The sequence below is a fragment of the Erinaceus europaeus genome, chromosome 12 (genome assembly GCF_950295315.1).
Source record: "Erinaceus europaeus chromosome 12, mEriEur2.1, whole genome shotgun sequence".
Taxonomy (NCBI): Eukaryota; Metazoa; Chordata; class Mammalia; order Eulipotyphla; family Erinaceidae; genus Erinaceus; species Erinaceus europaeus.
Window position 1 is genome coordinate 79,270,458 of NC_080173.1, and position 15,101 is coordinate 79,285,558.

The window sequence follows — 15,101 nt, forward strand, 5'->3', positions numbered from 1 at the left end:
GCATATCTAGGTCTCAGAGGTCCCAGGTTCAATATCCACCAACACATGCCAGAACAAATAAGCAGTGCTCTGGTCTCTCAAACATCCCCAACCACTCCCCTCAGTCTTCCCCTCCTCTCTCCATTTCTCTGTCCTATCCAATAACAACAACTAAGAGAGTCGGGGGGTAGCGTGGCACAAGGACCAGCGTATGGCTCCTGGTTCGAATCCCCCCCCCCCACCAGGCTCACCACCCGCTGGGGAGTCGATTCACAGGCGGTGAAACAGGTCTGCAGGTGTCTTCTGTCTTTCTCTCCCCGTCTTCCCCTCCTCTCTCCATTTCTCTCTGTCCTATCCAGCAACATCATCAATAACAGCAACAATAAAAATAAGGGCAACAAAAGGGGGAAATAAATATATAATAAAAATAATAATAATAATAACTACAACAAAAAGTGAGGGCAACAAGAGAATATATATATATATATGTTCGTGAAGTGGCACAGTGACTAAGGCAACAGACTCTCAAGTGTGAGGTCCCAAGTTCAATCCCCAGCAGCGTATGTACTAGAGTGAGTCTGGTTCTTTTCCTCTCTCTCCTATCTTTCTCATGAATAAATAAAACATATATATATATATATATATATATATATATATATATATATATATTAATATTGGGCAGGGATAGATAGAATAATGGTTATACAAAGACACTTTCATGTCTGAGGCTCTGAAGTCCCAGGTTCAATCCCCTGTACCACTATAAGCCACCTGCTCTAGTAATAAAATTAAAAAATAATTTTTAAAAATAAAATATTAATATTTATCTCCCCTCCTATCTGAAACAATAAACATAACATTTATTCATGAAATAGTACTCTATGCCTTCTAACATTTTCTTTTTTTTTTAATCAGAGCAGTATGCAGCCCTAGCTTATTGTGGTATGGGGGCTTGAACATGGGACTTTGGAGCCTCACACAAGAGTCTGTTTGCATAACAGCATTATGCTATCTACCCTCCACCCACATTTTCTATTATATTTGAAAAATAACTACAGCAGTAGGTGAAGTAGCTAACTTAGTAAAGCATGAGATTTGCATGCCTGAGATTCTTAGTTCAATGACCCATACTGCATACACCAGGGTAGATCTGACTTCTCCCGTATGATACACTCTACCTCCTATGAAATACAAAAAAACAAGTCTTCAAGAAATAATAGAAGCGGGTGGGGGTAGATAGTACCGTGGTTCTGCAAAGAGACTCTCATGCCTGAGGCTCTGAGGTGCCAGGTTCAATCCCCTGCACCACCGTAAGCCAAAGCTAATCAGTGCTCTGGTAAGAGAGAGAGAGAGGAAGAAACGTTAGAGAAGAACCTGGGAGGTGATAGTGGCTAGGCTAGAGTGTTGGACTTAAAAGCATGAGGTCCCAAGTGCCAAGAGTGATGCTTTAGGGTTTGTGTGGATGTCTTCTTTAAATATTTTAGATTAAGTATATAAAGACTAATTCTGTCTCCTGTGTATTCATAATGCCTAGCAAATTATGTGGTATGTAGAAGGCACAGAAATATGTTAAATTACTATTAATGACAATTTCAAGTCACTTAACTTCATTCACAAAAGACTAAATCAGTCCTCTACTTGCATGGTGCTCAAACTGACCACCACCATCTGTAATCTCTTGGGGGAAAAGATCTTTACCTCTGTCCTAAAATAGTATATAGCCTCTAATTCCCAATCCAGTTAAATAAAAGACACAATTCCATTAAAATATAAAACATGGGAGTCGTGCAGTAGCGCAGTGAGTTAAGTGCACATGGCACAAAGCGCCAAGGACGGAAGTAAGGATACCAGTTCGAGGCCCCTGGCTCCTCACCTGCAGAGGAGTCACTTCACAGGCGGTGAAGCAGGTCTGCAGGTGTCTATCTTTCTCTCCCCATCTTGCCCTCCTCTCTCCATTTCTCTCTGTCCTATCTAACAACGATATCAATAACAACAATAACTACAACAACAATAAAACACAAAGGCAACAAAAGGAAATAAATATTAAAAATTTAAAATATATATAAGGCAGCTAAGCAAAGATAATGAAGGATTTGTATACATAAGGCCCCATCCCAGGTTCAACTTCCAGTATGTCTCAACAATATTTTTGGGGGTAGGGGTAGATAGCATAATGGTTACACAAAGGGATTCTTAGGCCTGAGGCTCTTTTAAGTCCCAGATTCAATTCCCCACCCCACCATTAGTCAGAGCTGAGCAGTGCTCAGTATTCTAAAATGAACACACCACTCTGCTTCCCCACAGCACATACATATGTATACATGTAATCAAACATGTATGTTGTGTTTACATTGCCATAAGGTGAGAGGCTTCATCTACAGAAAAAAAATTTTTTAATAAAATGCTATTACACACACATAAGTGTGCATGTGTATGCTAATGTGGTAATTTAAATTAAAGGCCAACGCCAAAGGCATTTTTCTTTAATGAAGCCTAGAACATAACAATCTCACCATTTGCCGATATTCCCGAATCATTTTTAGCTTGTCTTCTCCTCCTTTGTTTTCTTCTTTCTGTTCAATGCTGCTGATTATTCTCCAAGAAGCTCGTCTAGCCCCAATCACATTTTTATATGCAACAGATAAGAGGTTTCTTTCTTCAACTGTCAACTCCACATCCATTCCTGCTACTTTCTTCATTGATTCCACCATTTCTACAATGGAAAAATAAAATCAGACCATCTGATTAATACATCCTTCTCACAGAACACTATTAAGAATTTTAACTTGGGGAGTTGGGCTGTGGCACAGCAGGTTAAGCGCATGTGGCACAAAGCGCAAAGACTGGAGTAACAATCCCTGTTTGAGCCCCGGACTCCCCACCTGCCTGGGCCTTCCCACCTGCAGGCAGGCAGGGACGTCGCTTCACAAACAGTGAAGCGGGTCTGCAGGTGTCTATCTTTCTCTCCCCGTCTTCCCCTCCTCTCTCCATTTCTCTGTCTTATCCAACAACATCAAAAGCAACAAGGGGAACAAGAGAATAAATAAATATTTTTAAAAAGTAAAGCATAAAGTTTTTCTTGTGAAATGAGACTACGATGACATCAATATTAACTACAACAACAATAAAAACAAGAGCGGGGTCGGGTGGTGGCGCACCTGGTTGAACGCACATGTTACAGTGAGCAAGGACCCGGGTTCAAGCCTCTGGTCCCCACCTGCAGGGAGAAAGCTTCACAAGTGGTGGAGCAGGGCTGCAGGTGTCTCTCTGTCTCTCTATCTCCCCCTTCCTTCTCAATTTCTGGCTGTTTCTATCCAGAAAATAAATAAAGATAATTTTTTAAAAGAGGCAACAAAAAGGAAAATATAAAAAAATTATTTTAAATGAATTAACAGTTTGTATTAAAATTTATTTTCTTTCCTTTTTTTTTTTTTTTTTTTTTGTTTGCCACCAGAGTTATCCCTGGGGCATGATGCTACTACTACAAAGTCAGTGTTCTTGGTGACTTTCCTGCCCCCTTTCTTTTTTCTTTTTTTATTTATAACCATGACACTGCTCAGCTCTGGCTTATGGTGGTGCAAGGAATTGAACCTGGGACTTAGAAGCCTCAGGCATGAGAGTCTCTTTGCATACCATTATACTATCTATCCCACCCCTTCTATTATACTTGATAGAACAGAGAGAAACACAGGGAAGGAAAAGGGAGATAGAGGAAGAAAGATATGGCATAATGGTTATGCAACCAGACTCATGCCAAAGGCTCGCGTCCCAGGTTCAATCCTCCCAAACCACCATAAGCCAGAGCTGAGCAGTGCTCTGGCTAAAAGAGAAAAAAGAAAAGAAAGATAAGACACCTACAGACCTGCTTGACTGCTTCTGAAGCACCCCCACTCTCCACCACAGACAAAGAGTAGGACTTGAACCTAGGTAATGTGCACCACCCAAACCCCTAAAGTTTATTATCTTAAAAACCAACTACGGGGGGTCGGGCGGTGGCGCAATGGGTTAAGCGCATGTGGCGCAAAGCGCAAGGACCCCAGTGCGAGCCCCCGGCTCCCCACCTGCAGGGGAGTCGCTTCACAGGCGGTGAAGCAGGTCTGCAGGTGTCTGTCTTTCTCTCCCCCTCTGTCTTCCCCTCCTCTCTCCATTTCTCTCTGTCCTATCCAACAACGAACAACATCAACAATGGCAATAATAATAACCACAACGAGGCTACAACAACAAGGGCAACAAAAGGGGGAAAAAATGGCCTCCAGGGGTGGTGGATTCATGGTGCAGGCACCGAGCCCAGCAATAACCCTGGAGGGAAAAAAAATAAAAATAAAAATAAATTTTTAAAAAACCCAACTACCAACACCCGAACCCCTAAAGTTTATTATCTTAAAAACCAACTACCAAATAACTTACTTCGCAAAATCCACAGAACCAAGGAATGCAGTCATGTAGCAAACATACACTGAAAATATAGTCAAAGACAACACAACTTATCTTTGGTTATTTTTTTAAATATTTATTTATTTATTCCTTTTTGTTGCCCTTGTTGTTTTATTGCTGTAGTTATTGTTGTTATTGATGTCGTCACTGTTGGATAGGACAGAGAAATGGAGAGAGGAGGGGAAGACAGAGAGGGGGAGAAAAAGATACCTGCAGACCTGCTTCACCGCCTGTGAAGCGACTCCCCTGCAGGTGGGGAGCGGGGGATCGAACCAGGATCCTTACAACAGTCCTTGAGTTTTGCTCCATGTGCACTTAACCCACTGAGCTTTCGCCCGACTCCCATCTTTAGTTATTTCTATCCTTTCTCCACCAGACAGGTACTATGAATACCCTCATTGTTAAGACTTTTAATGGCTACTTGTTACCACTAGGTGGCAAGCAAAGAAAGGGGTCCAAGATGAATTTTGGGCAATCACTAGCAGGTACAAAGAATGAAAAACAGCAGGAGACTGGCGGTAGCGCGGTGCGTTAAGCACACGTGGTACGAGGCGCGGGGACCAGCATAAGGATCCTGGTTCAATCCCCAGGCTCCCCACCTGCAGGGGGGTCACTTCACAGGTGAAGCAGGTCTGCAGGTGTCTATCTTTCTCTCCACCTCTCTGTCTTCCCCTCCTTTTTCCATTTCTCTCTGTCCTAACAACGACAACATCAGTAACAACAATAACTACAACAACAAAAAAAAAAAAAAACAAGGGCTACAAAAGGGAAAAAAAAAAATTTAAATAAAATAAAAGAATTAAAAACAGCTCAGTAAATATCAATTGAAAAGCAGCCAGGAAGATAGTTCAGTGGATAAACCCCCAGACTCCTATGTGTTAGGGGCAAGATCCTAGTACCACATATGCCAGAGCTTCATTCATAATAGTTAAAATGTGAAAACACTTATTAGCAAACCAGGGAGGGTGGCTCAGGAGAGACACATGCTTTTCCACATGTGTGAGACACAGGATTCGGTCCCTAGTAACATATGCCAGAGCAGAGCAGTTCTCTAGTGTGCTTCTCTCATAAACCAAATGAAACTTCAAAAACAGAAAAAAAATAAATAAAAATAAACCCATCAATAAATAACAAACCATGGTGTATCTATATAATCTAACACACACACACAAAAAGCAATCAACTGTTGATACAAGTAAAAACATGGATGGACTTCAAAAACTCGCTAATCTGGGGGTGAGGCAGTAGCACAGAGGGTTAAGGGCAAGTGGCGCGAAGTGCAAGGACCAGCACGAACCAGGGAGTGGCTGGGAGTGGCTTCACAGGCGGTAAAGCCGGTCTGCAGGTGTCTACCTTTCCCCCAGTCTTCCCTCCCTCTCTCCATTTTTGTCTTATCCAACAATGACAACATCAGTAACTACAACAATAAAAAACAAGGGCAAAAGGGAAAATAAATGAAAATGTTAAAAAAAAAAAAAGGACACCAATCTTTAAAAAAATCAGACTTGAGAGGAGGAGTGGAACAGAAGGGGGGGGACCTTTAAGATTCAATTTAATTCAAGTTTTAGAAAATACATGATGGACCTGGTTCAAGTCCCCTGTCCCAACCTGCAGGGAAGCTTCATAAGTGGTGAAGCAATGCTGCTCACTCGATCACTCTCAAGCGCTCTCTACCTCTATCTCCCCCTTCTTCTCATTTTCTGGCTGTCAATATCCAATAAAGACAATAAAATAATATTAAACTTTTTTTTTAATGCAAGACTAGGGAGTCGGGCGGTAGCACAGAGCGTTAAGCACCAAGTGGAGCAAAGCGCAAAAACCTGCCTAGGGATCCCAATTCAAGCCCCCAGCTCCCCATCTGTAGGGGAGTCGCTTCACAGGCGGTGAAGCAGGTCTGCAGGTGTCTATCATTCTCTCCCCGTCTTCCCCTCCTCTCTCCATTTCTCTCTGTCCTAACAAGGACATCAACAATAATAATTACAACAATAAAACAAGGGCAACAAAAGGGAAAATAAATAATAATTTTAAAAATGCAATACTATGGGGGTGGGGTGTGGCTCACCTGGTTGATCACACTTATGACAGTGCATAGGGATTCAGGTTCAAGCCCCCCCTCCCCCCAGCCCCATCTGCAGGGAGAACCTTCATGACAGGTGAAGCAGTGCTGCAAATGTCTCTATTTTGTCTCCCTATCTCTTCCTTCACTCTCAATTTCTGTCTGTCCAAAAATTTGGGCTGTCAAAAAACTCGAGACATGCTCTTTATTCCTCTACACAAAAATGAGTCATGACCTTTCCAACAACCCAATAAAAATAAATTTTAAAAAAATACAAAGCGGGGAGTCAGGCTGTAGCGCAGCGGGTTAAGCGCAGGTGGCACAAAGCACAAGGACCGGCATAAGGATCCTGGTTCGAACCCCGGCTCCCCACCTGCAGGGGAGTCGCTTCACAGGGGGTGAAGCAGGTCTGCAGGTGTCTATCTTTCTCTCCCCCTCTGTCTTCCCCTCCTCTCTCCGTTTCTCTCTGTCCTATCCAACAACGACGACAACAACAATAACTACAACAATAAAACAAGGGCAACAAAAGGGAATAAATAAATAAAATAAAATAAAATAAATTTAAAAAAATACAAAGCTAGAAGGATAGCAAATTAGTTACAGCAAGGTGTGACAGTGGAATATAGGGTTTGTGAGGCAAAGACCATAATGGGTAAGCAGGAAGTAGCATAGATAGAGGCGAATTTGTAAAGTCTTGGGGGCTCGGTGGTGGTGTATCTGGTTGAGTGCATGTGTTACAGTTTCCTCATCCACAGAGGAGGCTGCACAAGTGGTGAAGCAGTGTTGCGGGTGTCTCTCTTCCTTCTGTATTTTCCCTTTCCCTCTCAATTTGTCTGAATCCAATAAACAATTAATGATTTTTAAAAAAAATCTTAAAGCCAAAGTCAGGAGATAAGCAGTAGAGCACATACTTCATCATATACAGTGGCCTGGGTTTGAGTCCTAACATGGGCCCCCAGTCAAGGACACATAGTACTATGTGCAAGGACGCAGGTTTGAGCCCCTGCTCCCTACCTGCAGCAGGGACGCTTCACAAATGGTGAAGCAGGTCTGCAGGTGTCTTTCTCCCTATTTCCTACTCCTCTCTCAATTTCTCTCTGTAGAAGGAAAAAAAGAAAAGAAAAAGGAAAAATATGCCTGCCAGAAGCAGTGGATTCACAGTACTAGCACCAAGCTCCAGAGATAACCTGGCAGCCAAAAAAAAAAAGGCAATCCCCAGCAGCACATGTACTGGAGTAATGTCTGGTTCTTTCTCTCTTCATGAATAAATAAAATATAAACTTTAAAAAATATTTTTAATCAACAATATTTATACACCTTTCCCATATTTGGGAGCTACTCTATTCACTGATCCAGTTTTCTGGTCCTTTTTCCAGCCATGACATCATCTCTCCAGACAATAACTTGGGATCTACCTGCATATCAGATTTGAGGCTCAGAGAAAAAAAAAAAAAAAAAAAAAAAAAACAGTATGGCCACAGGCCCTTTGGAATATAACTAAAATATGCCTACTAGCTATGTACAAAACAGAGAGACCCCCCCCCAACTCTTCATCTGCACTATTCCAGTCTTTTAGGTTCATGATTAGTCAACAATTTGGCTTTATATGTAAACTCTCTTTACAGCCACCAGGTTCCAGAACTAGCATGCCAACCAGACTTCCCTGGACAGACAATCCCAGCAATGTGTCCTAGAGCTCCCATTCCCCAGAACCCCGCCCCACTAGCGAAAGAGACAAGCAGGGAGTATGTATTGACCTGTCAATGCCCATGTTCACCAGGGAAGGAATTACAGAAGCCAGACCTTCCACCTTCTACATCCCACAATGACCTGGGGCCCATACTCTCAGAGGGTTAAAGGATAGGGAAGTTAAGGGAGTCGGGCGATAGCACAGTGGGTTGAGCGCACGTGGCGCAAAGTGCAAGGACCGGCGGACAGATCTCGGTTCAAGCCCCGGGCTCCCCACCTGCAGGGGAGTCGCTTCACAGGCAGTGAAGCAGGTCTGCGGGTGTCTATTTTTCTCTTCCCCTGTCTTCCCCTCCTCTCTCCATTTCTCTCTGTCCTATCCAACAACAACATCAATAACAACAATAACTACAACAACAATGAAAAAACAAGGGCAACAAAAGGGAAAATAAATATAAAATTTTTTTTAAAAGAATAGGGAAGTCGGGAGCCGAGCTGTAGCACAGCGGGTTAAGCACAGGTGGCGCAAGGACCAGCGCAGGTATCCCGGTTCAAGCCCCCGGCTCCCCACCTGCAGGGGAGTCGCTTCACAAGTGGTGAAGCAGGTCTACAGGTATATATATCTGTCTCTCCCTCCTCTGTCTTCCCCTCCTCCCTCCATTTCTCTCTCTTATCCAGCAACGATGACATCAATAACTACAACAATAAAATAACAAGGGCAACAAAAGAGAATAAATATTTAAAAAAAAAAAGAATAGGAAAGTGGCGCAAAGCACAAGGACCGGCGTGAGGATCCCAGTTTGAGCCCCCGGCTCCCCACCTGCAGGGAAGTGGCTTCACAGGCAGTGAAGCAGGTCTGCAGATGTCTATCTTTCACCCTCTCTATCTTCCCCGCCCCTCTCAATTTCTCTGTCCTATCCAACGACAGTAGCAGTAGATTCGTAGTACAGGCACTGAACCCCAGCAACAACCCTGGAGACACACATACATAAATAAATGAATTAATTAATAAATAAATAAATAAAAAGAGCCCAAAGTTTTAACTACAATTCATAGATAAATTTACATTTGCTGGGCAGGGGTAGATAGCATAATGGTTATGCAAAGAGAGTGTCATGCCTGAGGCTCCGAAGTTCTAGGCTCAATCACCCCGTACCACCCTAAGCCAGAGTTGAGCCGTGCTCTGGTTTAAAAAAACAAAAAATTTGTTTTATGATTCTACACACTGCTGGTCACAGGCAAAGACTTTTTTTTTTAAGTTTTCAGACAGTTTTTTTTTCCTTTTGTTGCCGTTTTTTCTTTTCTTTTCTTTTCTTTTTAACCACAACACTGATCAGCCCTGGTTTATAGTGATGCAAGGGACTGAACCTGGGACTTCCAGAGCCTCAGGCACTCAGTCTCTTTGCATTAATAATTATGCTATTTACCCCTCCCTCTAAAACAGTAATGAAATACAAAAGATGATCCTGAGATAGCTTAAGCAGGAGAGATCATCATCCCATAACATGAGCCCCTGACTTTGAGCCCAGATACCAGACATGACGGGGTGGAGGACATCTTGCCCAGGGGTTATAATCATTTGGTCTGGCACTGCCAAAGCAGCGAAAGGAGGATTCAAAGTTCAATAAATCTAGGGGCTTTTTCATAACAACATTAAGTGCAGGTTTTTCTTTGTGTTTTCTTTTTTTTTGGCCTCCAGGGTTATTGCTGGGGCTCAGTGCCTGCACTACAAAAATCCACTGCAACTGGAGGCCATCTTTTTTTCCCCACTGTTGTTGGACAGAACAGAGATATTGACAGAGATAAGGAAGATAGACAGGGAGAGAGAAATAAGACACCTGCAGACCTGATTCACCACTGTCAAGTGACTCCCCCTGCAGGTGGGAAGCAGGGGCTCGAACTGGGATCATTGTGCTGGTCCTTGTGCTTCACACTATGTGCGCTTAACCCAGTGCACCAGCCCCCAACCCCCCAAGTGCTGATTTTAAGTTGATAACTTTGTATGGTCTGTGAATAACATTTTAAATACCTAAATGGCCCTTAACAGAAAAAAGGTTCCCTACCATGAACAGTGAATAGTCTGTCCTTTCTCACACTGTCTCTCTAAATAAAGAGCAGCTCAGTGTTATATGTAAATAAATAAAAAAGGAACAGCACCTGGGAAGGCTTGCGCGTTGCTAGAGGAGTGGCCACGGTACAGGGTTATCACTGGGGCTCTGTGCCTGTAAATCCACTGCTCCTGGAGGCTATTTTTCCCATTTTGTTGCCCTTGTTATTGCTGTTGCTATTGGATAGGGCAGACAGAAATCTTTAAGGCTGGGAGACAGAGAGGGGGAAAGACACCTGTAGACCTGCCTCACTACTTGTGAAGCGAAGCGAGGGGTGGGGGGGTGGGGGGGAGTCTCATTGGGGTCCCCACACCAGTCCTTGTGCTTTGTGCCATGTGTGCTTAAACCCACTGAGTTTAAGTTAAACCAGGCCCTGCCTCATCTTTTCTTTTTTTTGTAGAGAGAGAACCAGGGCATTACTCTAGTACATGAATGCCAAGGACTAAACTCAGGACCTCATGCTTGAGAGGCCAATGCTTTATCCACTGTGCCAATCCCTGAACACTGCCTGCTTTGTTTTGTTTTTAAGGTTTATTTATAAGGAAGAAGAGGGAGAACCAGAACATCATTCTGGCACATGCACTGCTGGGGACTGAACTCACAACCTTATGCTTTCAAATCAGGGCTTTTTTCCACTGTACTAACTCCCAGGTGGCAAGTCTACTTTTTGTGTTTCTCAGAACTTCTCCCGTCTGATTTTTTTTCCTCAGAGAGATAGAATGGAGGCTGAGGAGGCAGAGAAATCACAGCACTTCCTTCAATGTAGTGGAAGGCTTCTAACCTGGGCTGTGCACATGAAAAAGAAGTAGTCATGGTCTAGGAGGTAGTGCAGTGGATAAAGCACTGGACTCTCAAGCATGAGGTTCCAAGTTCAATCCCTGGTAGTAATGCCTGGTTCTTTCTTTCCTTCCTCTTGACTTTCTCAATAGATAAAATCTTAGAAAGAGGGAGTTGGGCAGTAGCGCAGCGGGTTAAACACAGGTGGTGCAAAGCGAAGGACCAAAAGGACCAACATAAAGATCCCAGTTTGAGCCCCGCCTCCCCACCTGCAGAGGAGTAGCTTCACAATCAGTGAAGCTGGTCTGCAGGTGTCTCTTCCCCTCCTCCTCTTTTGATTTCTCTCTGTCCTATCCAACAACAATAAACAACAAGGGCAACAAAAGGGAAAGAATAGCCTCCAGGGGCAATGGATTCGTAGTGCAGGTACCGAGCCCCAGTGATAACCCTGGAGACCAAAAAAAAAGGAAAGAGAAGTAGTAGTCTACTCGTGAGTGATTTTGCTGGCCTAGAAGCTTTGTCACATGGTGTTTGTCCCCTCATCCTACTCAGCAGGGAGCAGTGAGAGCTCTATGATCTCCCATAGCCAGTACCCCCTTCTCAAAAATAAAAAGGGGGAAGGTCAATGACCTAAGACACTGGAAGTATTTAAGTGCAGGGAAAAAACTCAATCTCTTTCCAGTATCTGTAGTCAGAAAAGATACTAAGTCTAAACTCTTTACTTTTCCCCCCATTTTATAGAAGTATGAACTTCCAGGACCTGGCCCCAGGACATTAACAGAAGCTTCAGTGCTGGGGGGGGGGGGGGGGCGCCTTTCTCTGCCTTTGTTTCTTTTTGACAAAGTTAGCCTGCAGCAGTAGACTTAACAGCTGAAATCAACATACATACATAATTTTAAGATAATGAAACAAACTTTTTGCTTTGGAATATAATGCCTAGGGAAAACGATCAAAAATTACTCTAGTACTGATATTTTAGAAATTTACTCATATTACTAATCCTACTGTTCTATCTTTGAACAGCAATAAAAATTCCAGCAACTTGAAGTTGTGAATAAATCTATACTGCACACAGAAGCACTTGCTACTAGAGAAAAAAATCAGAGTAACCAAAGTTATCTTGGGCGTTTAGGCTGTGGCACACTCAGTTATGTGCACTTATCACCATGTGCAAAGATCTGAGATCAGGGTTCGAGCCCCCACTCCCCACCTACAAGGAGGATGCTTCACAACCAGTGAATTTCTCTGTCCTATAAGGTAAAAATAAAATAAACAAGGGCAACAAAAGGGAATAAATATTAAAAAAAATATTTAGTGGTCCAGGAGGTGACACAGTGGATAAAGCACTGGATTTTCAAGCATGAGGTCCTGAGTTCATCCCCGGCAGCACATGTACCAGAGTGATGTCTGGTTCTTTCTCCTATCTTTCTCATGAATAAATTAATTCTTTTAAAAATATTTTTATATTTTATATATATTATATATAAAATAATATATATGTAATATATATATTTACTATATATATTAAATATATATATTCCCTCAGCTCCCCACCTGCAGGTTAGTCACTTCCCAAGCAGTGAAGCAGGTCTGCAGGTGTCTCTCTCTCCCCATCCTTCCCCTCCTCTCCATTTCTCTCTGTCCTATCCAACAACAACATAATAACTACAACAATAAAATAAGGACAACAAAAAGGAATATTTAAAAAAAAAGATTTGTTTGAGCCCCTGAAGCAAGTACCTCAGGTGGCTCTGTCTCACTACCCACCCATCTCAATTTCTGTCTGTCCTATCAAATAAAGAAAAATTGATCATCAGGAGCAGTAGATTCCACATGCAGGCACTAAGCTCCGGCAATAACCTTGGTGGGAATTTAAAAAAAAGCACCACTCTGGGGCCGGCCGGTAGCATACCTTGTTAAGTGCACAAAGTGCAAAGCCCAAGGACCTCGAAAGGATTAAGGTTCCAGCCCCTGGCTCCCCACATGCAGGGGGGTCGCTTCACAAGCGGTGAAACAGGTCTGTAGGTGTCTATCTTTCTCTCCACCTTTCTTGATTTCTCTGTCCTACTCAACAGCTGCAACAATGGAAAAATGACGGCCTCCGGGAGCAGTGGGTTTGTGTGCAGGAACAAACTTGGAGGCATCCAAAAAAAAAAAAAAAAAAGCATCACTGGCACATGCAGGTCTCAAAGTCCAACATCTTATCTACTATGCCACCTCCCAGGCCACTTATTTATAGAGTGGGGGTGGGGAAGTAATAAATATGGATGAACATCAGAGCATCAAGGCTGACATACCTCATGAGAATTCAAGGCTTTATCCACCTCCCAGGTCCTCCTATGAATATTTACATAAGTTCAAACCATGGTTACATGGTAAACCAATGTGACACCTTGGATACATCAGCACACAATTATGTTAAAGAGTACTTCAAAAACAGCATAAAAGTAACTGCTTTTTGTTGCCGTTCCTTAACTGTTTCTGGATTCTATCTGGGCTAGTATTTAAGCTAATGTTTGTGGGGGCAGGATGGTGGCACACCTGGTAAAGAGCACATATTACCGTCCACAGGACCCAGGTTCAAGCCCTGCAGGGGGAAAGTTTTCCCACCTGCAGGGGGAAAGTTTCATGAAACGGGACAATGTTGCAAGTGCCTCTCCTTATCTCTCCACCATCTCTGCTTCTAACAGAAATTTAAAATAAAAACTTAGGACAGGGGAAGTTAGCATAATGGCTATGCAAAAATAATCTCCTGCCTGAGGCTCCACATAAACCAGAGCTCAACAGTGCTCTAGGTAAAATAAAAATAACTTAGATTAACACTTATGACTGTCTACATCTCTCCTAAAAGTTATATAACTATATAGTAAATTAAGGAACACATTTAGTTTTTTTTAATTGGATAGCAAGAAATCACGGGTGGAGATAGAGAGGGAGAGAGATGCCTAAAGCACTGCTTCATCGCTCATGAGCTTTGCCCTTACAGGTGAGCCTGGGTGCTCAACCAGCTGGATGTGCCACCACCAGCACTGGAAAACACACTTAGTAAGACAAAGGTATGGTAAGAGATTCAAAGTATTTTATAGACCCATTCTCCAGTACAAAGCTTTACACAAACAAATACTGAGATCACCTAAAATCGCTCATTCTGATTTCATCTACTGTGCCTTAAGATGAAAATTTGGTTTTGAAAGGATACAATTTCTTCAGAAAAATGGAAAAACACTTTATGTACAAGTCAGGTCATAAATATCAAAACACACTACTTGAGTAGATGCTAAAGAAGCATACTCTTGCAAAAGCACTACCTTACTTAAATATAAGTCTCTAGTGAATGACTAAGGAGAAATAAAGAGTAGTGGTCTAAAGGTCAGCAGACAAACAAGTTCTGGCAATACCATTTGCTGGCCAACTAGACATGTGATTAAAAAAAAAAAAAAAATCACTGAATCTTCTCAAATACACTTTCCTGAACCATAAAATAAAATTTATGACACTTCACTGTCACATGAAAAAAGCAATTGTTTTTATCAAAGTGGCCTGTAAATTGTTCTATATAAATATAGCATTATACAAGCTAATAATTTTGAATTTATTTTCCCTTTTTTTGCCCTTATCTTTTTTTATTATTGTTATTGTTCTTACTGATGTCGTCGTTAGATAGGACAGAGAGAAATGGAGAGAGGAGTGGAAGACAGAGAGAGGGAGCTTGTGAAGCGACCCCTCTGCAGGTGGGGGACCGGGGGCTCAAACCAGGATTCTTACTCTGGTCCTTGAGCTTTCTGCCATGTGCGCTTAACCCACTGCGCTACTGCCCAACTCCCCACAAGCTAATAATTTTAACCTTGGGGCCAGAAGATAGCTTAGCAGGTAGAGTATGTAACTTACCATGCATGAGATCCTGGGTTCAATCCCTGGCACTGCATGGGAGCACCACAGATTGCACCAGCAGAACAACAGGTAGGGTAGAGCCATACAATGTTCTCTCTAACGATAAGAGTTATAAAAATTGGGACAGTAGGGAGTCGGGTGGTAGCACAGCAGGTTAAGAACAGGTGGCA

General features: G+C 42.6%; 1 protein-coding gene across 2 annotated transcripts in view; it reads right to left on the reverse strand.

The window, feature by feature from the left end:
• YWHAE (tyrosine 3-monooxygenase/tryptophan 5-monooxygenase activation protein epsilon) overlaps positions 1-15,101 on the reverse strand; it is a 45,330-nt gene that overhangs the window by 18,724 nt on the left and 11,505 nt on the right. For both annotated transcript variants that reach the window (XM_060204120.1, XM_007520416.3), the window contains exon 2: positions 2,493-2,692. In XM_060204120.1, the coding sequence (XP_060060103.1) occupies positions 2,493-2,692 (200 nt within the window). The remainder of the gene's footprint in view (positions 1-2,492; positions 2,693-15,101) is intronic.